Source organism: Ostreococcus lucimarinus, chromosome 2 (genome assembly GCF_000092065.1).
Source record: "Ostreococcus lucimarinus CCE9901 chromosome 2, complete sequence".
NCBI classification, from domain to species: domain Eukaryota; kingdom Viridiplantae; phylum Chlorophyta; class Mamiellophyceae; order Mamiellales; family Bathycoccaceae; genus Ostreococcus; species Ostreococcus sp. 'lucimarinus'.
In genome coordinates, this window is record NC_009356.1 from 285,323 (window position 1) to 305,388 (window position 20,066).

Here is a 20,066-nt window from a genome sequence, read left to right on the forward strand (position 1 = left end):
GATACAATAGTCGTTAGATCTAGTTGAAATACCACAGCGTCGTTCCCTCGATGAGCCCGAGCGTGTCTACGTTTGATTCCAAGTCGCCGCTATCGCCAGAACCTTTGCGGCGCTTTGCCACGCACACGACGACGGGAAGCCCTCTCGGCGCCTTTGAGAAGTGCACGATAGGCACTGGCGCTTGGTCGGGTGCTTGCGAATTCGTGTACTGACGTCCCGTTTTTCTGGGATCAATGTCAATCATCGCTTCTACGCGTGCTCTCGCGGCGGGCGAAATTTCATTCATGAAATTTTTCGCGTCACGCCCTGCGCCCCACACGATGAATTTCTCCCACGACTTCATGGGAAGAATGCGTTCCTCGAACGCTTGCGCGCGAACCTGCAACAGCCGACGGCGACTACACCGTGCTGATGCGCTCTGTGGACTCCAGCGATACAACAGCACCGGGTTATGCGGGTAGTCCCCGGCGCGTAAAAGCGATGGCAAGCCCTTTTTCAAGTTCTGCTCGTAATTTAACGCCAAGTGCCGTTGGAAGAAAATTAAATCTTCCGCCTCGCCCGAACCAGGCGGTGCCTCAACAAAACCGCCTACGGTTTCTGCGACCGTTCGCGCCATGCACCACGTCGGCAAGAGTACCGTGCACTCTCGGAATTGTTCGAGGTGAAGCTCGTTTTGCGTCATCATGTTCGCCCAGGCTTCGTAATGCTCCGTTGAACCGCTTGGATACCGTTTCCAGCACCCTCCAACGATGGCCGTCCGATTTTCCGCGGCGAGTGGCACTTGTAGCTCGAGTCGCTGTGGCATCATGACGTCGTCAGAGTCCAGGAAGACTAAAATGTCTCCGTGACTCTGCTCGATGCAACGATTTCGACAGAACCCGATACCAAAGTTGGGCGCGTCTTCCGCGACAAACTTCGAGCTCTCTGGCCACCTGCTTCCGTTCACCACAACGGCGATGCCCACTCGGGTAAACGCCTCGCGCCAGATTTTGATGATGTCTGGCGACCCATCCGTACTGCTGTCGTCGAAGATGCTCACCTCGATTGGACCTCGGTACGTTTGAGCGCATATAGAGCTCAAAGTCTCATCTAACCAACGAGATGCGTTATACACGGGAACAATGATACTGACGCTCGGCAAAGTAGTATCCACCGGAGGTCGAACGGGTTGCTCCTTGGGCGACGTCGACACTAGGAAATCGAGCACGCGCTTGAGCTTCGGCTTGGCGGATACGACTTCTTTGAGGATGGGAATCCCAACCTGCTCATACGATTCTTGCTTCACTCGAGCCATGCCATTCGCCAAAAGGCGTACTGACGAAGTCAAGTTACTCGTTCCACTATGAATCATCCACGGGTGTAACAACGCCACGGTCCCAGCCTTCCCGACAAGTTGCTCGATGACGCCATCGATGTCGTCTCGTCGAATCGCATTTTCAGCTTCGTGCGCATCTAGCTCGTACGAAAGCGGGAGACGTCCTTCGGTCGACAATTCGCTCACTAGATCAATAGCCCATGAGTTCAAATCTTGGTGAATGATGCCGCCCTTTGAGCGCAAATGCGACGCGATCCACTTGTGTGAACCCTTGATGAACGCCGTACCGCCGCCGCCCGGGACGCAGTCGGATAAAAATACCAAAATAATCACGCCTTGGTACGGATGTCCGTCCGGTGTGCGCTGCGCATCCGTGCTGAATCCCGCGCCAATGTCTAAGTGCCAGCCTCGGTTGAGCATACGCCTTCGATTGACCGGATGCCACGACCTGGCCGCCTCGAGCTCCTCCGCCTTTGGCTCTGGAGATCCCTCCCTGACTTGTCTGTCTACGATATTTGCCGACCTTTCGTCTAAAAGCATCATCGCCCGCCCTCGCACTTGTTTTTTCGTGCACGAAGGGCGTACTCTCTGCATCAACTGCGTGATGTACTGCCACTTCTCCCCGTGCTCCGTAACAGCCGCCAGAAGCGCGGCGTCGTGCTCGGGCGCCCATGCGCTTTCATAATGCTCCTCACACTGCTTCGCCGTCCACGTCAACTCACTCGTGCTCATCATCTTCGCGATGGCATCCCAATTGTGACCGCCCTCCTTCAACTTTCTCACGTTCCCGCTGTCGCACTCTGTCCATCTCGCAGGCGCCGGCGCGCACGCCCCGCTCTCGTCGCTCACTTTCCTTCGCTTCTCGCTCTGTTCCGCCCTCGCCGCCCTCGCTTTGGCTTCCTCCGCCACGAGCATCGCTTGTTCACTATCCTTTTCCGGAAACGTCACCGGGCAGTACCAATGCCGCACGTCGCACGCGCGTCGCCGTTCGTCCACCGCGTTCAGTTCTATGTCCCACGCCGCGCGCCCGAGCACTTCGTCCAGCGCTTTCGCGAGCTCGGGCGAGTTCCTCAGCGCGTCCCACGGCGCGCCGTCGCTCGGGGCGACGACTTCGATCACCCTTCGCGCGTTCCCGCGCGGCCACGTCGAGGGGTCGTCCAAAGCGAGCGGCGTCGACGCATTTCTTTCGCGACCGCTCTCGGCGGTGACGCACGGGTCGGCGAGTTCGCGACGCAACTGCGCGCGTATACCGTCGACGACGGACGCGGAGACGGCGTCGGGGATGAGAACGATGCCGTCGGCGATGAATCGCTCGCGGAGCGACATGGCCGCGACGGGCGCGGCGCGCGCTGCGGGACGAAGTCGAAATTGAAATTGCCAAACCTTTGCTGCAACAAAAAGTGCACACGACCGGGACGGCGACCGGGACGGCGACCGGGACGGCGACGAGAACGAAGAATCGACCGAGGCGCGCGATCGGACGTGTCGTGACGTCGTGAAGTCGTGATTGAACGACGATGAAAGAATGTGATGGTACAACGCGAAGTGGAGCTCACACTTCGGATCGGTCGTCGGCGTTCGCGGCGGCGGCTAGGAGGGCGTCGGATCGCTTGGCCAAACGCGTGGCCAGCGGCGCGTCCATGAAGAGCTGTGTGATGTGACACACGATGCATGGGATTGCTATCAGACCGCCTGAGCCAAAGACATCTTCGGGGAGGTAAGATATGATGGTCATGGCCACGGGGAGGGTCTTTTGGCTGGACATCATCACGCACGCCACGCGTTCGGGGCCGGAGAGGCCGAGCGCGTGCGTGGCGGCGTAATTGATGGCTAGGAATACGACGTGAACCAGGACGGCGGCGAAAAGCACGGCGAATATCGTGCCTACGTTTGTGTCGATGAGCTCTTTGGCGCTCTTGGAGATGGACATCCAAACGACGATGATGAGACACGAATTATTTGTCAACGTGAGCTCCGCTTTGCGCGCGTTCGCAAACGCCGCCACTGCTGGAATCATCTCTCGCGCAACCTTCCCGAGCACGATCGGAAGCAGAATCGTGAACAACAACTTAACCAAAAGTTTCACCGCCTGCGTCGACATGTCGTTCGCCGCCCCATTCACCGCGCTCGCCATCTCTCTCGGCCCGCTCGCCACGACGGCGTTGAAGTAAAACGGCACGGTAAACACCCCGATCAGATTCGTGCTCACCGTCAGCATCAGCGCCAGCGCGACGTTCCCTTTCGCGTTTCGCACGAGCGTCACACCACTCGTCAGCGTCGTCGGCACGCAGCAAAACAGCGCTAATCCGTATCGAAATTCTATCGGTTTGTACGGCACGCGTACTAGGATAAACCCGAGCAGCGGCGTCAAGCCTAATATGGCCACCCATCCGTACCCGAGCGCGCCTCGTCCAGCCTTGAGCGCTTGCGTGATTTCCTCCGTCTTCAGCGTGGCGCCGGATATGACGAAGATGATCACCACGCACACCGTTTGGATGACGCTCCAGCCGCTCACTGACACCTTGGCGAGCGCCTTGCCGGCGGCCGGGACGGAGAGCCCGAATAAAAGCGCGAGGCAGAAGCCGCAGACGAGAAAATTGTCGAGCAAGAAGGCGCGCGCGCGCGCGTGCATCGGTTTGGGCTCAGGCTTCACGACATCAGCGAGCATCGCGCGCGAGGCGCGGTGTGAGACGCGGACGAATGGCGAGCTAGTGAAGAAAAAGTGAAACGACGCGCTTTGGCGGCGATGTGTCTACGCGTTGGTGGTTTCACTACAACCAAACTAAAGCTTTGGTGTCGGTCGGGGTCGCGCTCACAGTCGATCATCGCCTCGGTGAGGCTTGACGTTGCTCATGTCTCGCGGCTCGTTTCGGTAGCTCGCCGTCGAGAGGCCGGTGATGGGCTCTTTGCGAGCTTGAAATCGCGAGAGTTTTTGCGTGACGCTCAAACCGTGCAATCTGTCTTCCTTGCCGAATGGCGCGCGGTGGATATCGAATCGATCGTCGTACTCGTCGTAATCCAAATCCGTGTAGTAGTACCCGTCGTCCTCCGTCATGCAAGAAATGATGGTTAAGATGCCCATGGAGAGCGCGGCGACGAGGACGACGGTGGTGAGGATGACATAGAGCACCCCGTTCACGTCACTCATGTGATGGTGCGGAGCCCAGTCGATGTAATCATTCATCCCGGCGACGTATGTCGGATCAGTGTACGTCAGGTTGCTGAGTTTCAACGGCGCGACAGCCTCGATGAGCAAACCGCACGTCGCGTTGAGCTCGCCGCCTTGCAACGCGATGCGCGCGTAACCATTTTCACCCCACTGCGTGCCCCAAGAGTTCTTTATCACGACGTACTCCATATCCAGCGTTTTATCGTAGCCGAAACCGACGGCGACGACGGCGTGATTGATCAAGTTTGGATGGTTGGCCCAATCCGGTTGACACTGATCGTACGTGAGGATGCCGCCAGAGTAGAATCTAAAGTGCTCGCCCATCGCGTTGACGGCGACGGACACCGGTTGCATGTAAATTGCCGATTTCAAGTCGTCCCACGTGTTTTCGAGGACGATATAGTCGTCGATCGACGCTGCGTGTTTGCGAGCCGTGTTCGATCTGCAAGGCCCTACTTCGCTCGTCTTGATCGTGTACGGATGCACTGGATAATCTTCCGCGGCGCTGATGCCCCCCTTCATCACCGCGTACTGATACCCCGTCACCATGTTACCCCCCGTGCAATCTTGATCGATCGGATCGCACTCTAACAACATTTGAGGCGACAGCGTCACCGCCTCTCTTGTCCAAATATAGTGCACGCCCTCCACCGCGGCGGCCGTAGTAAAAGCCCAGCACCCACCGCACGCACCCTGCTCCCAAACCTTACTCAAGCCACCGAACTTGCGCCAATCCCAACTCGTTGGAAGATTATTGGCGTCGTATAACTCGCCATCCTTCCCGCGCTCGTTGGCCCAAATATCCGCGTTTCTCCGCAGAAACTCGTCGTGCATCTCGCGCCAGCTATCTTTCTTCGTCCTGCTACGGTCCCGTTCGCCATCGGGTGTCGGTACTAACCGTCCCGTGCGCGCTACAAACTCCTCTCGCGTCCTATCGCTCCACAGCGTCGGCCCGAACGTCGCTCGCGAGTCCTCCTCCTCCTCCGCCGCCGCCGCCGCCGCCGCCGCCGCCGCCGCCGAGCGCTTCGACCGTCGACCCTTCGACCGATGCCCCAGCGCCGCCGAGTCGTCCTCCGCGTCGCGCAGCGCCCGCACCACGCGCATATTCTCATAAAAAATAGCCTCCCGCCGTCGACTCTCCTCGCAAGGATACGCGTCGGCGTCGTCGCCGCAGTACTCGCGCGCGCGTCCGCCCTCGCGCGCGAACGCCTCGAACGCCTCCCGCATCGTCCGCGCGTCTTCCTCCCTCGCCAGCGTCGTCAACAGCGCGGTCTCCATCGCCGTCGCCGTCGTCGCCGGTCTCCCGTCGCCGTCGCGCGCGTCGTCGCGCGTCGTCGGCGCTTGTTGGGTGTTGCGCGTTCGATCGTCGTCGTCGTCGTCGCCGCGCGCGACGCCCGCGCGCGTCAGCGCGAGCGCCAGCGCGCACGCGACGAGCGCGACGCGCGTCGTCGACGCGCGCGCGCGCGCCATCGCGCGTCGCCGTGTGCGCGCGCGCCGGTCGGTCCGCGACGACGGCCGTCGAGTGTTCACGCGTATAACGCGCGCGAAAACGCTATGAAATCGAGTACGTATAAAGCGCACGAAAACACCATGAAACCGTTTTGACGACCGAGGGGGACGAGGCGCGCGCGACGGCGACGCGCGGCGCGCGACACCGCGACGCGACGCGCGCGCGACGGCGCGACGACGGCGCGACGACGCGAGGATGGTTTTTTGGGACAGTCCCGAGAGCGCGGACGAGGACGCGCGACGACCGCGCGCGCGGTGCGACGGCGAGGACATCAACCGACGCGCGACGGCGACGACGCGCGCGCGCGCGTGGTTGCGAGACGCGCTCGAGCGAGGGACGACGGCGACGGCGCGCGCGACGGCGACGAAGGAGACGTTAGTTCTGGACGACGCCGCGCGCGAAGCGCGCGAGGGAGCGACGAGCGAGGAGGAATCGAGGCACCTGCGTCGACACGTGGACGCGCTGACGAGGGAGTGCGCGGACGCCGTCGCCAGGGCGAACGCGAGCGAGATCGCGAGGGAACGATTTGAACAACTGCGGCGCGAAAATGCGGCGTTGAAAAACGCGGACGCGCTGTGCAAGAAGGCGGAGACGCGAGCGAAGGCGGCGGAGGCGAGGGCGAACGCGGCGCGGGACGCGATGGTGAGCGCGAAGCTTCGTCACGAGGCGGCGCTCAAGAAGGCGTACGAGGAAAAGGATGGCGTCGTGGAGCGCATGCGGATAGACATCGAGATGTTGCGATCGGAACTCGCGTGCGTGGAGGCCAAGGTGTCGACGCTGGAGGATCAAAACGCGGAGATGGAGGAGGATTTGAACGAATACCGCGAAGAAACGGCGCACTTGGACGAAATCATCGCGCAGGCGGAGAGCGAGATGGTGAGAATGCTCGAGGAGAAACGCGCGATCGAGCGTGAACTCGCGGCAAAGAGTGCGATGAACATCAAGTCGCTCATCATGAGTCCTTTCTCGCCGTCATCCAGTTCGCCGCTCGGCACGCCGCGTCTCGCCGCCGCCATGCGTTGGTTCGACACCGCCGTCGTCTCGCCAATGCGTTCGCCGTTCGCGGACATCACGAACGCCGATGACGCCGACAACGACACCATGGGTACGAAAACACCGACCGCGCGTAAATCTCGCCTCGGACCGGGGATGAGTCCTTTACCCAAGACGCCCGGCGCCGTCGTCGAGGATTCGGCGGAGGACGTCGAGCAATACGAGAGCGACGACGAAAGCGTCGGCGTCGAGACTGTTCGAGAACGAACGTGCGAAGTCAAACGTTGGCGATTGGTTCTTTCCAAAGTTCCCGAATCGAGACTTTACGGCAGACGTTGGAGCGACGTCGGCGTGCGCTTGCGCGTCGTCGGCGCGGTGTCGCTGTGCAACCTCGCGTCGGCGGCGTCGACGTAGTTTCGCCCGGCGCGCGATCTCGAAAGCTTGTCATCATCATGTATGTTTATACCGTCATGGCATCGCGCCCCGCGAGCACCTCGCGCGAGCGCCGCGCGTGAACGTCGTGTCGAAGCGAAGCGAGAGCGCGGCGCGGCGCGTGATTCGAAAATGATTCTCCTCTCATTACCTTCGCTAGAGTTATGTCTACGACGCCTACAAACGACGACCACGGCGACCACCCTTTCTACGAGTAGAATCCGTCGGCGTCGGCGTGACGTCTTCGATTCGGCCAATCTTCAACCCGGAGCGCGACAACGCGCGAAGCGCGCTTTGCCCGCCCGGACCCGGCGACTTCGTCTTATTACCCCCGGTCGCGCGCATCTTAATGTGCAGCGCCGTGATACCGAGCTCTTTGCATCGCGCGGCGACGTCTTGCGCCGCGAGCATCGCCGCATACGGCGAGGATTCATCGCGATCAGCCTTCACCTTCATCCCGCCGGTGCATCGGCTCAGGGTTTCCTTGCCCGACAAATCCGTCACGTGCTGCGTCGTCGAACGCGCGCGTCGGTCAGTCTCTCGCAATCGTCGTTCGGCGCGTCGCACGGCGCGCGCGAAAACGAAAACGAATGTCATCGCGCACGGCGTCGACGTCCTTCATCGCCGCGTCGCGCGCGCGTCGTCATCGCCATCGTGCGCGCGACGATCGCACTAGGGCTTTCATCGCGCCATCGCCATCGCCATCGTCATCGCGCGTCCCTCGCGCGCGTCGCGTCGCATCGCTCGTTCGAGCACGCACCACGAAAGTATCGTTAAACGACGCGTAGATGTGCGCGACGCCGAAGACGAGCTCGCCCTCGCGCGCGTTGGGACCGACGTACGTAGCCTGCGCGCGGCGTCGATCGCGGTCGGGTCAGTCGGGCGTTCGCGTCGTCGTCGTCGCGCGCGCGCGCTCGGTCGCGCGCGCTCGGTCGCGCGCGCTCGACGCGATAGGCGCGCGCGTCGCGGCGTCGCGGCGTCGGTCGAGTCGCGCACCATGTCGCGGTGCGGCGCGTCGTCGAAAGACGGCGCGCGCGCGCCGCGCGCCCGCGGTCTCGCGGCGGGCGCGCGGATGGACGGTGTCGTCGATGTTGGCGTTTTCGGGCGTACTCTACGTGCGTTACTGAATACGCATACGGAGCGGTCGGTCGCCGCGGGGCCCGGCCGTTACACCGACGCGCGCGGCGTCGCGATGACGGCGCGGCGCGAGCGCGCGCGCGCGCGGCGACGGCGCCGCGTCGCCCTCATCGCGTGCGCGTGCGCGCTCGCGGTGATCTGCGCGCGCGCGGTGACGCCGCGACGCGCGCGCGAGCGGCGCGCGGACGCGCGAACGCCGCGAGAACTCACGCTCGCGTCGCACGGTGCGTTTCTGGCGCTGGACGTCGAGTCGAAGGCGGCGCGCGTGATACATCGCGGCCGGGGGGTGTATTACGGCACGTTCGAGGACGGATCGTCGTCGTCGGACGCGGTGTGGGTGGCGTCGAGGCCGGATAACGCGAAGACGCGGACGCGGACGGCGACGCGCGGGGACGCGTTGCTCAGAATAGACGCGAAGCGGGGGGAGATTTTAGAGGAAAGGGCGATCGATGCGGCGTTCACGCACGACGTCGTGCGACGAGGTGACTCGGTGTTCGTCGCCGACACTGGGAACGGGCGGATTTTGGAGTTGGAGTATCCGTCGATGAGGACGCTTCGGGCGGTGGAGTTGTCGGTGAAGGCGCACGTGAATACGCTCGCGCCGGCGGACGCGAGCGAGTACGGCGAGCACGCGGTGTGGGCGGTGCTTCATAATTTAGGTCCGAGCGAGGTGGCGTTGATCGACTTGGAAACTGGGCGCGAGTTGCGACCGAGGTTGACCAGAGTGGGCACGAAGTCGCACGGGTTGGTCATATACGAAGATCGATTCATCATGCTGAACAGTGGAGAGGGGCAATTGATTTCCGTGGACCCGTCGGGTGTCGAAGATTACGAGATTTTATGGACCGATGATTCGCGGACGTTCATGAAAGGGTTGTGCGTGATCGATGACGTGGCGTTTTTCGGCGTTTCGGCGTTCGGAAGAAGAGAAGACCGAGGCGATCCAAACAAGTCGAGCGACGTGGTGGCTTTCGATCTCGTTCGTAAGCGCGAGCTCTGGCGACAGACCGTGATGACGCACGGATTGCTCAACGTCATCGCCGCGCCGCAAATAGAGTCGAGCACTTGGTCGCACGCACATTGGAATGCAAACTCGCCGTCGTTGTACGCCGAATGGATTCCTCTGGCGGCGAAGCAAACGAACAATTGTGAAGCGACCGATCGGAATTCCTTGCTGTTGACGTACGACGACGTCGATGTACATCTGCTTCGTGATTACATTCAAGGCCTCCCTCGCGACGTGTTCAAAGAGTCTGGCAAAAACGGAAACGCTTTGTTGGGTGGGAGAGACGGCAACATGCAAAAGTTCAAGCCAAACGTCGATGGCATGCTCTTGTTTTTCTCAGATCGAGGTGGCGAACACGTTTTTGAGTTTCCATTTTGGAAACGTCTCGAGCCGTACGTGCAACCTGTGCTGATTGATTTGTTCACCGATCAACTCGGCGTCTCGGATCCGTTACGACACGTGATACGGCTACAGCTGGCGGTGATGAATCCTGGTTCTGAAATTTTGCCACACGTGGATACGGGCGACTGGGCGAGAAGACACCATCGATTTCACGTTCCAATCATAGTCCCGCAAAACGCTGGAGCGGTGGAATTCGTCATGATGCCAGAATCCGGTCAGGAAATCGCCGTTCCGCTCATCGAAGGTCGTCCATTTGAGATAAACAACGCGGTGACGCATCGAGTACGGAACAGCGCCTCGTCTTGGCGCATCCACTTACTCGTCGACTTTAGCGAGCAACCGACGGCGAAGAGGCACGTGCTCAAGCCTGGGGACGTTTGTGACTACGCCAAAATGGGCAGCGGTCGGTGTGTGGCTGTCACTTAGCGTGTGAGTAGGTCATCTTAGTCAACTTTGTATTGGTTTGATTACACATTCTTTCTTTCACATTTGCTTTCTCACATGATTTTGATCGCTCGCTCAAATCCAGCCGGCTTCCCCTGACGGCTAGCCGGCCTTCGCGGACCTCTAACTTCGCGCTCGATCCCCAGCGTCGATTCGCAAAAGCCCTCTTTGGCGATGCGAACCAATTTACTCGATATAACCAACTCGTCGTCGTCCAAGATTTCATACCGCGGCGGGTGGCCGATGTAGAACTTCCATTTTGCGAAGTCCTCATCCGTCGCTTCGAGCCTCGTCTTGATCCGAGCCTTCACTTCCCCGAGCGTCTCACCTTCACACGTGCGAAGTAACATCGGTTCATCGTAGGCATAGAACTGGTTAGGATTGGACAAGTCTTTGGAAATGTTGTACACACGCAAGAGTCTGTCTTCCTCTGACTCGTCATCGGGAACTTCCTCCGCACGAAGCGTCCAATATTGGTCGTTGATATCTGCGATATCCTTTTCCTCCTCGAAAACTTTGTAGATTTGCGAGTAGAAAAGTTCAAGCAGACGTAATTTGCGACCGCCGACTCGAGTACCGAGCCTAGATCTGACCTCTTCGAGGACATCCTTCACCGCTGCGCTCTTCGACAGACGCAGTTGGAATTCTTCAACGAGCTTTGTGTTCAGTCCATGGAAGAAAACTTTTAGCGTCTTCAATTCCTGGAGTTCGGGCAGCGGCATGTCTAAGACTTCGTAATAGAGCACGTCGCTTTGCTGGTTTTCCAGCATTTTTATCAAAGTATCCGCGCCTCTAAATTGGAAGCTTGCACTCTTTGGACCGTTCGTGTACACGTGATGCGCGGTGAAGCGCAATCGAAGAGGATCGTCCAAACCGATCGCCGAAGCCAAAACATCAGCGACTTGATCGTAACTCATCATTTTCGTCAACTCCAGAGTCACTTTGTCCACCTTAGGGGCCTCCAGCTCTCTGAAGTGAACGATTTGATGATTGTGTCTGAAGTCCGCATATTGAACCACGTTGGGGAACTTTAGTGAATCTTCCATGTCTTCAGTGATTTCTGGTTGAATAAGCAAGATATCACCGTTACCGAGCTGCAACGTCTTGCTACCGTCATCGGGGTCGCTCAACGGATATGTTTTCACTTGTTTGTCCGATAATTGATCAATTTGAATCTTACTTTCGCGAACGAACGCAATTTCCTCAAACATGAGCGTTGACGCGGTACTGGCAAACCCTGCCATGGATTTGATCTTCGGCATGTAGGTACTGAGCGTCTCCTCGGGACTCGCGTAAAGCGTGCCACAGTAACTCAACCGCGCCTCATGCGGATTGTAAAGCTTGACGTGCAACCAAATGTCTCTTTCTGGGTCACTGTTCGCGAACGCATCATCGTCAAGCTCTTCCAGGTAGAGTCTGAATTCGCCTGATGAAGCATGCTGTGAGTTAGGCACCGTGTATTTCAGCCGTGTTTTTTCAACCGTCCAGGTCGGTGGGGTATTTGCGTGGTCTGGAAGCGCGGTGGCTGGCCGAGATGTTTTGTTGCGTCGTGGCGAGTAAGTCCAGTACCGCTGCCTCTCAGCTGGTATTCCGAGCTTCTCGGAAACGAGCTCCCTAAACTTTGTAAATGTCGACTTTTTATGCAGTCGGAACCTTTGCGCGCTCTCAAAATTGCCCAGATCAAAAAACTTCTCCGAAGCGATCTGCCGCTCTAAATCTTGCCTGGTCAAAACCTTGATGATGGTGTACAGATGCGCCTCCTTCTTTTCCTGCGCCTCTTTCTCCTTTGCCTTCTGCTCCTCAGCGAAGCGGGCCTGGAGGTATTCCGTGAGATGAGACTTATTGGCGACGCACATGATTTGATCCATGTCATCCTCTCGAATGTACACGAGCATGTAGGCGCTACTCACTTTTTGGAACCGCAAGTTCGGCGCCACGCGGACGTTTGTCGAGTCATCGTCTGCATCCATATCGCTATCGACCGCGGCTGCGCCGCCGCTTCCGTACTGTTCCACCACCGACTTTTCTGCGGTTTCTTTCGTCACGTGTTCGTCATCAAACTTGAACCACTGCGCATCTTCCGCCTGCAAATTGGGCTTGACAAACGCGTAATAATGTCCACCATTTATCCCCCCGCTGTGTACTAAGACGCTATGAAGCTTATACTTGTTGCGAACACTCTTGTCGGACTCGGGAACGAGGTACTTACGATCACCCACGTCGAGATCGAGCTCTTCGGGGAACTCATATCTATCATGGATCTTCACCATGGTGTCTCGTTGGTAATCGTACTCAAAACGCTTCAGCTGAATCTGCAACACGGGAGGAAAGTCGTGGAACAGCGTGCCTTTGCGAGCGTCTTGCAATCCGTGTCCCTCGGCGCGATACTTGTTCTCGCCATCAAGTTTTTCAATCTCAGTGTAACGATCAAAGGACGCATAAATATCTTTGCATCCCTTGACGTCTAACTGAAGATCGAGAAACTCCTCCTTGCGTTCGCTCTTGTAATCAACGTTGATGCACTCGATGAAGTTCGTCGTGTGCCCTTCGAAGAGCTTCTGAATCGTGCCCTCGACGCACGTTTGTTTCATGGCCTCTTCAAGCTTATCCTGAAGTACACGGTTGAGTTCCTGTACGTCGTGTTGCATGAAGGAATCGTAAGAGTCCCATCCAAACGATCGCGTCAAATCCTCCGTGCTCACGTCGCCTTCTTTGGCGTACTGAAGACAGTAGAACACCGATTGTAACGCTAATGGCATCGATGTGTGCGCCTCTTCCGTTTCGTTCGTAGGCATGTGATAGACCGCGCGACGAAAGGAGGGAATGTGATAGAGCGTCTGCAAGAGCGAGTTCATGTAACACGTCGCCCCTTGATTCTTCAGACCGATCAGCCCTGTCTCTTTGCGCGAGTCGTATTCGCTATAAAACGCACTCTGCATCGGTCGGTCGACTTCGTGCTCCTCAATCGGCGTCACATGCACTCGGAAATTCACACAGCCTTCGGCGTCAACGTAGCCCTTTTCAAAAACGTCTTCGCGCGTGATGAACGACGCGAACCCCCAATCCGCTTCGCGTCTGTCGAACGTGTGCGACGTTTCCTTCGATTCTACCACCGACGCATCCGTCGGATGAAGCAGCTGCAATTCGAACTTCGCGTGCCTTCTCCACTCTCTACTCATGTCGTCCTCGATTCGGCGCGGCTTTGTCGCCCCCGTGTCCAAGAACAAGCTCACCTGCGCCGGCGTCTCCGATTTCGAGTTCAAATTACTCCCGAACGGATACATCGCCAACCGAAAGAGTGTATCTCCGCACTCAAACGTTTGACTCACCACCTTCGCGTCTCGTTTCTTCCATCGCGAGAACTCGGCGCGCCACGAGAACGTCGTCGGCTCCGCCGTCGAGAACGCCAACTCGCTATCTTCCGAACCGCTCGACATCGATCGATCGTCGTCTTCCGCGTCCGACGCGTTGCCGTCGTCGGCATCTAACGACCGCATCTCCACTGCTCGCGCGGGCGTCGTTCGTCCGGACGCGTCGTCGTCAGTCGTCGAGGCGGGTGCGGATTCCAGATCGATTGCCGTCGCGATTCTCCGTCGGTTTCGTCGCGCGCGAAGCGCGCGCGCCCGATCGAGCGCCCGCGAGCGATGCGCACCGTCTTGCGAGGCGATATCATCGCCTGACATCAGCGCCGGTGAGGCGCGTCACCGTGTGGGGAGGTGGAGAGAGTGCGAGCGGAGATTAGACAGTTGCACTCGGGACGACGGTTGAACCGACGGCGAGCGGCGAGCGGCGGATGTTTCATCATTCATTCATGCCTTTGCGACGACGCGTTTCGACGAGCGGTGAGCTAGATGCTAAAGTTGAGGAATCGTTCGGTGCGCGCGGAGGGCGTCATCGCGCGCGCGCGGCGGCGCCGACGCGAGATTTGACGTGCTGCTGCTGCTGCGCTCGAGCCGTCGGGCGGGTGTCCTCGGGAACGAACGGGTCGCCGATGGCGCCGTGCACGGATCTTCGGAACGCGGGAAACACGACTGGGTCGCGAATTTTGCTCGCGATGAATTTTTCGAGCTCTGACTTTTCGGGTGAGGACTTTTCGGCGTCGCGAGCGGCTTTGGCGTACGAATCAGCCTTGCGTTTTTCTCGCTTCTGCTGCGAAAGCAGCGGCCCGAGATTTCTACCGCCGCCGCCGCCGCCGCCGCCGGTCGAGGAAGTTCCCGACGATTTTCCCGTTCCCGTCCGTTCGCTCAAGTTGGCCGACGCCTTCCCGGCGTACGTCGCCGAGCTCGTCGCCGATTTCTCGGGCGATTTCTCCGCCGACGATATCGGACGCGGCACTTTCTGTGACTCCTGCGTCGCACCCTCGGTTTTCTTCCCCTGCTCCTTCCCGAAGCTCTGCGTCTCGTTCTCACTCGCTCGCTTCGCCCCGTTCCCAGCCTTTCGCTCTCGTTTTCGCTCCTACTTCGACAATCTACGATGCGCCGAGAAGAAGGCCGTCTTGGGCGAGTGACGAGAGAGCACCTGCCCAAAATTCGTCCCATCGTCCACGCTCAGCCGCTTCCGCTCGCCTCGATCGCCGTCATCGTACACCAAACACACGTGGATCTTCTCCTTCAGCGCGTTGTCCCCCGTCTTGGCCAGTTCTTTGGAGAACGCCGCGTTCGATTTATGCGCCGCCGCCGCGCGCGCCACGTCTCGCAGAAATTGGTTCAACCGCTGTCCGTTGTGCACTCCCACGCGTCCGACGCGCGCGAGCCCACCGGAACCGGCGCGCGATTTATCCCCACCGCCCTCGCCGCCGTAGAACGATCGCTCGTCCACGCGCAGGTCGAACGGCGTCTTGTACTTTTCCATGTCTCGGCGCGCGGCGTTAGTTGGCGCGCGCGCGGTCCGCAGACCGCGGCGCGATGTCGCGCGCGCCGTCGATCGCCGCGCGGCGGTGCGCGAGCGTCGCGTCGACCGTCCCGACGCGCGCGCGACGGACGAATCGCGCGCGCGGCGCGGCGGCGTCGAGGAATGCGGACGCCGAGACGAACGCCGAGACGGACGACCGTCGCGACTCTCGACGCGCGTTTCTCGCGCGGGCGTGCGCGGGGACGGCGTGCGCGCGCGCGTCGTCGTCTCAAGCGTCGGAAGCGCGCGCGCCGAGCGGATACGACGCGCCGACGGTGGCGCCGAGCGGGTCGACGACGCGCGCGAACGCGTTCGAGTCGTCGCGCGCCGGCGGCGAATCCATCTCGCCGTACGCGTATCGCCTCCGATGGCCGAGCGGATGGTGCGCGCTGCGCGACCTCGCGAGCGCGCGAACCGTGGGCGTCGACGCGTCGTTTAAGGATCCGCTGGACGAGGCGAGCACGCTCGCGGTGTTCGTGACGCGCGGCGTTCGCGAACGCGACGTCGCGTCGCGATACGGAACGCTCGATGAAGACGCGAGACGACGCGCGGACGCCGCGCCGAATCAAAAAACCATAGGCAAGAGGACCGTGCGCGTGTCCGTGCCGCGCGGCGACGGCGCCGGTCGCGTCGTCGTCGAGGCGCACGAGATCGAAACCGAAGTCGGCGGCGGCACCGCCGGCAGGTTCGGCGCCGCCGTCGAGCTCATCCGCGTCTGGGTAGCGGACGGCTCCGAGTGGTGCGTTCGCGCCACGGCGAGTAAATCCGCGTGGCCGCGCGTTCGCGGCGAGCTTCGTCGCGCCGTCGATAGCTTTGAGTTCGCGTGACCGTCGCGCGGCGTTAGACGTTCGTAGTCGAGAGTCGCGTGACTTTTTGGGGTGGGTTGAATGACTTGGGCACGCGATTCAACGACGGGTAGGGTCGTTTGCGTTTCTTAGTTTTTATAGTAAAAGTGGTGACTTGGGCGTCGGTAGATCCAAATCCGCGCGCGCGCGGAGACGCCGCGGAGACGCCGCGGGGACGCTCGAATTCCGCAATCATCACACCCCGACGCGCGATGCCGACGTCGGCGACGCCCTACCCCGACCCTCCCGCGTTCTTCACGCTTTACGGCGCGCCCGACGTCGTCCCTCCGGCGCCGCCGACGCCTCCCACGAACGCGGCGTACGCATCTTTCGGCGCCAATCATCACACCGCGCCCTGGCACGACCCCGACCACGGGTACGCCGCGTCCGGTGGGTTCGTCTACCCGATCTGCGTCGACGAGCGCGGGAAAACGGACGCGCGAGAGGAGATGTGCGCGCTGACGCGACACGCGACGGCGAGGTTCGTGGAGGCGATGGAGAGGTGCGTGGACGCGCCGACGCGCGCGGAGGAGGCGACGGGGGCGCTGCACGCGCTGTTCAACAACGCGCATAAATTGATCAACGAAACGATACGACCGAGTCAAGCGATGACGGATTTTGAGTATCAGATAGAACGGATGATTGAGGAGAAACGAACGAGCGTGGAGGCGCTGGAACGGGCGCTGGAACGGGCGAAAGCGGTCAAGGCGAACGCGGCCGAGGCGAGCGAGGATTTGGGAGTCGAGGCGCTGAAGAGAGCGCTGGAGGGGTAGATGCATAGATAGATAGAATTACAACGCAATGCGCGAGTGATGATGATACATCGTGTCGGTGACGATCACGTCCACGGGTAGAAATTGGCGAAGAGCGCGGCGCCGACGAGGGCGTAGGAGACGTGGTACGTCGCGATGAAGCGTCTCCACGCTTTGCTGTGGCGACCGAGGTGGGCCAGACCCCAATACATCGCCGGCGAGGTGCTCAAAAATCGCGTGGCGACTTGCACGTGCATGTACGTCGCCGCTATGACGGTCATCACCCCGAGTTTGACGAAGTACGCGCCGACGAAGAAGCGCTGCTCCTCCTTGACGAAGACGCGCGCGTCTCGCGACCAAGCAAAGCGCTTCGTGAGGTAAAACCCGAGCGCGATGGCGGGCGCGCCGAGCAAGACGTTCCCGAGGTTTCGCGCGCGATAGGACGACATGAAGCCTAGATTCCAGTAATGCCTCTGAATGAAAGAATACATCCCGCTCGGAACGTATCCGTACAGGTTGCGCCACGACTTTGGGCGACAATACGGTCGCTCCGCGCCGTCGAATACGGCGCCGTTGCAATATCGCATGTCCCCGAACTGAGCGAACGCGTAGTGCGGCGCGACGGTCAGCGCGATCGCGATCATCGCTCGCTTCAAGTGTCGCGCCGCGCGACGATGGCGCGTCTCGTCGTTCGCGTCGCGCAGTAAACGAAACATCTCTCGCCCGGCGTGTCCGAGCAACAAGACGACGCACAGCACCCCGTTCGAGCGGAACATCGTCGCGACGCCGAACAACACGCCGCTGTGCAGCACCTTATTTTCTTGCAACAGCGACCCCGCGGCGAACTGCGCGTACGCGAATCCCGCCTCGGCGTACGCGCTTCCGTAAAACACATTCGCCGGATTCATCGCGTACAGCGTCGCCGCGGCTTCCGCCAGCGCCTCATCCCTCAGCAACTGCGTCGACAGCGCGTACATCGCCTCCACGCTCCGCGCGAACGCGTACGCGTTAATCGCCACCGCCGCCGCGCCCGCCGCGCACTCCTCCCGCGCGTCGTCCCGCGTCGTCCTCGCCCCCGCCAGCCTCGCCGCGCGTCCCACCGCGGCCGTCGTCGCCCGCGTCGCCATCGCGAGCCCCGGATAAAACGCGTGCTGATGCTCGAACTCGTACCCTCGCACCGCGATCCCGACGTGATGTTCGCCGTCCCACGACGTCGCCGCGCGCACGCCCTCGCACGCGACGTCCGCGAGTCCGCCTCGCCGCGTCGCGTCGCGTCGCGTCGTCGACGCGCGCGCGAGCCCTCGCGAGGCGTCGTACGCCGGCATCGCGAGCCGCGTCGCGAGCACGACGCACAGCGCGACCGCGCGCGTCCGCGCGCCGCGTCGAAACATCATCGCCCGCGTCGTCGTCGTCGTCGCGCCGCCGTCGCGCCGTCGCGAGGCGTCGCGCAGGAACGTCCCGAACGCCGCGCGCGTCGCGCGCCCGTCGGTCGCGCCGTCGCCGTCGCGCGGCATCGCGGCGCGCCCGCGCGTCACTCTGCGGCGACGCATCGACCGACGATGTCTCGACGCGCCGACGCGCGCGCCGACGCCGCGCTCGGCGCGTACGCGTACGTCGACCTCGCGGGCGCGACGCAGGGGCCGTTCGCCGCGCGCGCGCTCGCGCGGTGGCACGAGGACGGGTTTCTCGAGCGCGCGCTCGCGCTGCGGCGCGACGGCGACGGACGCGAGACGACGGTCGGCGACGTCGTCGACGCGCTGCGCGCGCGCGATCGCGCGCGCGACGAAGAGGACGACGACGCCGACGACGCGCGCGCGCGCGAGGGCGAGGGCGCGAGCGACGGCGTCGCCGATGACGATCGCGACGACGGCGGCGCGCGCGGCGACGACGCGAGGGCGAGCGCGTTGGACGATCGACTGTCGCGGTTGCTCGCGATCGGCGGCGGCGAGCTCCCGCGCGCGCGCGCGGTGACGCCGGACGTCGCGGAGGAGGGCGGGTGCGAGGACGCGGCGGCGCGGGATGCGATGGGATCGGAGACGGCGGGCGACGACGCGCGCGCGAGGGCGTACAGACGGCCGAGAGGGTGGCGGGACATCCTGCGCGCGACGCGGGAGAGGGTGCGGCGAGGACGGGCGGCGATGGGGGAACCGCTGGGCGAGGAGGACGAGACGGGGACGTGGAGCGCGGCGGTGAACGCGCGGTTGCGGGATCCGCGGCCGGACGGGCGCGCGCGGGGGACGGAACCGGACGAGGAGGGCGCGCTGCCGGAGGAACCCGCGCCGATCGATCTTCGCGAGCCGTTTTGGGTGATTGAAGATCGCGCGCGAATGGACGGTGAGCTCGACGCCGAGCGTTTGAACGCCGCGGTGGCGGAGCAGTTGCGAAATACGTCAAAGCCGCCGGCGAGCGGCGACGCGAGGAGCGACGATTCAGACGTGAGTTGGAGCGGGAAGCCGGGAGGCTTGGAACGACAGGCTGCGCGCGCGGCGGAGCGCGCGGCGCTCGAAGCGGCGCAGCGCAACGCGCGCGAGGCTGCGGCGAGGACGGAGCGGGCGGAAGACGCCGCGGCGGTCGAAGAAGACGAAGCCGCGCGCGCGCGAGCGGCGACGGAGGAAGCGCGACGAAGACGACACGAAATGGAGCAATACTTTGCCGCAAATCCTTACGCCGGCGAGTGGTGGTTGACGGAACAAGAAAACGACGGAAAGTTTACGCTCGGACCGTTTGCGTACCACGAGCTGCTGGAAAGGCTTCCTCACGTCGCGGTGGCGCATCGCAGGGACGACGACGCGTGGCGCGTGGTGGGTCCGTACGCGGCGCGCGAACGCGTCGAGGGTTACGGACGCAACATGGACGGCGCGGTGCTTTCGTTCGACCGTGATGAGGCTGATGCGGACGCGGCGGCGTCGCGCGATATGGAGACGGAAGCGTGGTTCGACGTCGTCACGTCTGTCATTGACGTAGAGGGCGAAGTACAAAATGCGCTCTCGCGAAACGTCGGCGACGAAAAGGATGTAAACGCGTGGTTCGATAGAGAAATGTCGAAAGTGAAACTTCCACCGGGAATCGCACCGATGAAATCGGTGAAGTCGACGCAACGAAAGCGTCGTCGCGGCTTTGAAACGCGCGTCGTCGCCAACGAAACTCAAAACCTTGCGTCGGCTCGCGTAC

The 20,066-nt window shown here is 61.5% G+C and overlaps 12 protein-coding genes across 12 annotated transcripts; 5 read left to right on the forward strand and 7 right to left on the reverse strand.

The window, feature by feature from the left end:
- Positions 1 to 19: 19 nt before the first annotated feature.
- OSTLU_36001 (predicted protein) lies at positions 20 to 1,294 on the reverse strand (the record flags this gene model as incomplete). The annotated part of the gene is made up of 1 exon (XM_001416320.1): positions 20 to 1,294. The coding sequence occupies one exon, from the start codon at positions 1,292 to 1,294 to the stop codon at positions 20 to 22; it is 1,275 nt and encodes a 424-aa protein (XP_001416357.1).
- A 1,654-nt stretch (positions 1,295 to 2,948) lies between these two features.
- OSTLU_3803 (BASS family transporter: sodium ion/bile acid) lies at positions 2,949 to 3,926 on the reverse strand (the record flags this gene model as incomplete). Its single annotated transcript, XM_001416321.1, has 1 exon — positions 2,949 to 3,926. A coding segment is annotated over one exon (978 nt), but the record flags the coding sequence as incomplete, so codon positions are not given.
- Positions 3,927 to 4,535: 609 nt separating this feature from the next.
- OSTLU_4995 (predicted protein) lies at positions 4,536 to 5,258 on the reverse strand (the record flags this gene model as incomplete). The annotated part of the gene is made up of 1 exon (XM_001416322.1): positions 4,536 to 5,258. A coding segment is annotated over one exon (723 nt), but the record flags the coding sequence as incomplete, so codon positions are not given.
- A 931-nt stretch (positions 5,259 to 6,189) lies between these two features.
- On the forward strand, positions 6,190 to 7,401 carry OSTLU_92289 (predicted protein; the record flags this gene model as incomplete). Its single annotated transcript, XM_001416083.1, has 1 exon — positions 6,190 to 7,401. One exon carries the CDS (start codon positions 6,190 to 6,192, stop codon positions 7,399 to 7,401), a length of 1,212 nt encoding a protein of 403 aa, XP_001416120.1.
- A 195-nt stretch (positions 7,402 to 7,596) lies between these two features.
- Positions 7,597 to 8,418, reverse strand: RPS14 (Ribosomal protein S14, component of cytosolic 80S ribosome and 40S small subunit; the record flags this gene model as incomplete). Its single annotated transcript, XM_001416323.1, has 3 exons — positions 7,597 to 7,926; positions 8,180 to 8,266; positions 8,416 to 8,418. The coding sequence occupies 3 exons, from the start codon at positions 8,416 to 8,418 to the stop codon at positions 7,597 to 7,599; spliced, it is 420 nt and encodes a 139-aa protein (XP_001416360.1).
- A 193-nt stretch (positions 8,419 to 8,611) lies between these two features.
- Positions 8,612 to 10,390, forward strand: OSTLU_29968 (predicted protein; the record flags this gene model as incomplete). The annotated part of the gene is made up of 1 exon (XM_001416084.1): positions 8,612 to 10,390. One exon carries the CDS (start codon positions 8,612 to 8,614, stop codon positions 10,388 to 10,390), a length of 1,779 nt encoding a protein of 592 aa, XP_001416121.1.
- A 71-nt stretch (positions 10,391 to 10,461) lies between these two features.
- On the reverse strand, positions 10,462 to 13,845 carry OSTLU_36349 (predicted protein; the record flags this gene model as incomplete). Its single annotated transcript, XM_001416324.1, has 1 exon — positions 10,462 to 13,845. The coding sequence occupies one exon, from the start codon at positions 13,843 to 13,845 to the stop codon at positions 10,462 to 10,464; it is 3,384 nt and encodes a 1,127-aa protein (XP_001416361.1).
- A 1,018-nt stretch (positions 13,846 to 14,863) lies between these two features.
- On the reverse strand, positions 14,864 to 15,259 carry OSTLU_14186 (predicted protein; the record flags this gene model as incomplete). Its single annotated transcript, XM_001416325.1, has 1 exon — positions 14,864 to 15,259. One exon carries the CDS (start codon positions 15,257 to 15,259, stop codon positions 14,864 to 14,866), a length of 396 nt encoding a protein of 131 aa, XP_001416362.1.
- Positions 15,260 to 15,573: 314 nt separating this feature from the next.
- OSTLU_92290 (predicted protein) lies at positions 15,574 to 16,125 on the forward strand (the record flags this gene model as incomplete). Its single annotated transcript, XM_001416085.1, has 1 exon — positions 15,574 to 16,125. A coding segment is annotated over one exon (552 nt), but the record flags the coding sequence as incomplete, so codon positions are not given.
- A 230-nt stretch (positions 16,126 to 16,355) lies between these two features.
- OSTLU_14187 (predicted protein) lies at positions 16,356 to 16,916 on the forward strand (the record flags this gene model as incomplete). The annotated part of the gene is made up of 1 exon (XM_001416086.1): positions 16,356 to 16,916. One exon carries the CDS (start codon positions 16,356 to 16,358, stop codon positions 16,914 to 16,916), a length of 561 nt encoding a protein of 186 aa, XP_001416123.1.
- A 65-nt stretch (positions 16,917 to 16,981) lies between these two features.
- On the reverse strand, positions 16,982 to 18,409 carry OSTLU_92291 (predicted protein; the record flags this gene model as incomplete). The annotated part of the gene is made up of 1 exon (XM_001416326.1): positions 16,982 to 18,409. The coding sequence occupies one exon, from the start codon at positions 18,407 to 18,409 to the stop codon at positions 16,982 to 16,984; it is 1,428 nt and encodes a 475-aa protein (XP_001416363.1).
- Positions 18,410 to 18,454: 45 nt separating this feature from the next.
- OSTLU_14188 (predicted protein) lies at positions 18,455 to 19,978 on the forward strand (the record flags this gene model as incomplete). Its single annotated transcript, XM_001416087.1, has 1 exon — positions 18,455 to 19,978. A coding segment is annotated over one exon (1,524 nt), but the record flags the coding sequence as incomplete, so codon positions are not given.
- Positions 19,979 to 20,066: the final 88 nt, after the last annotated feature.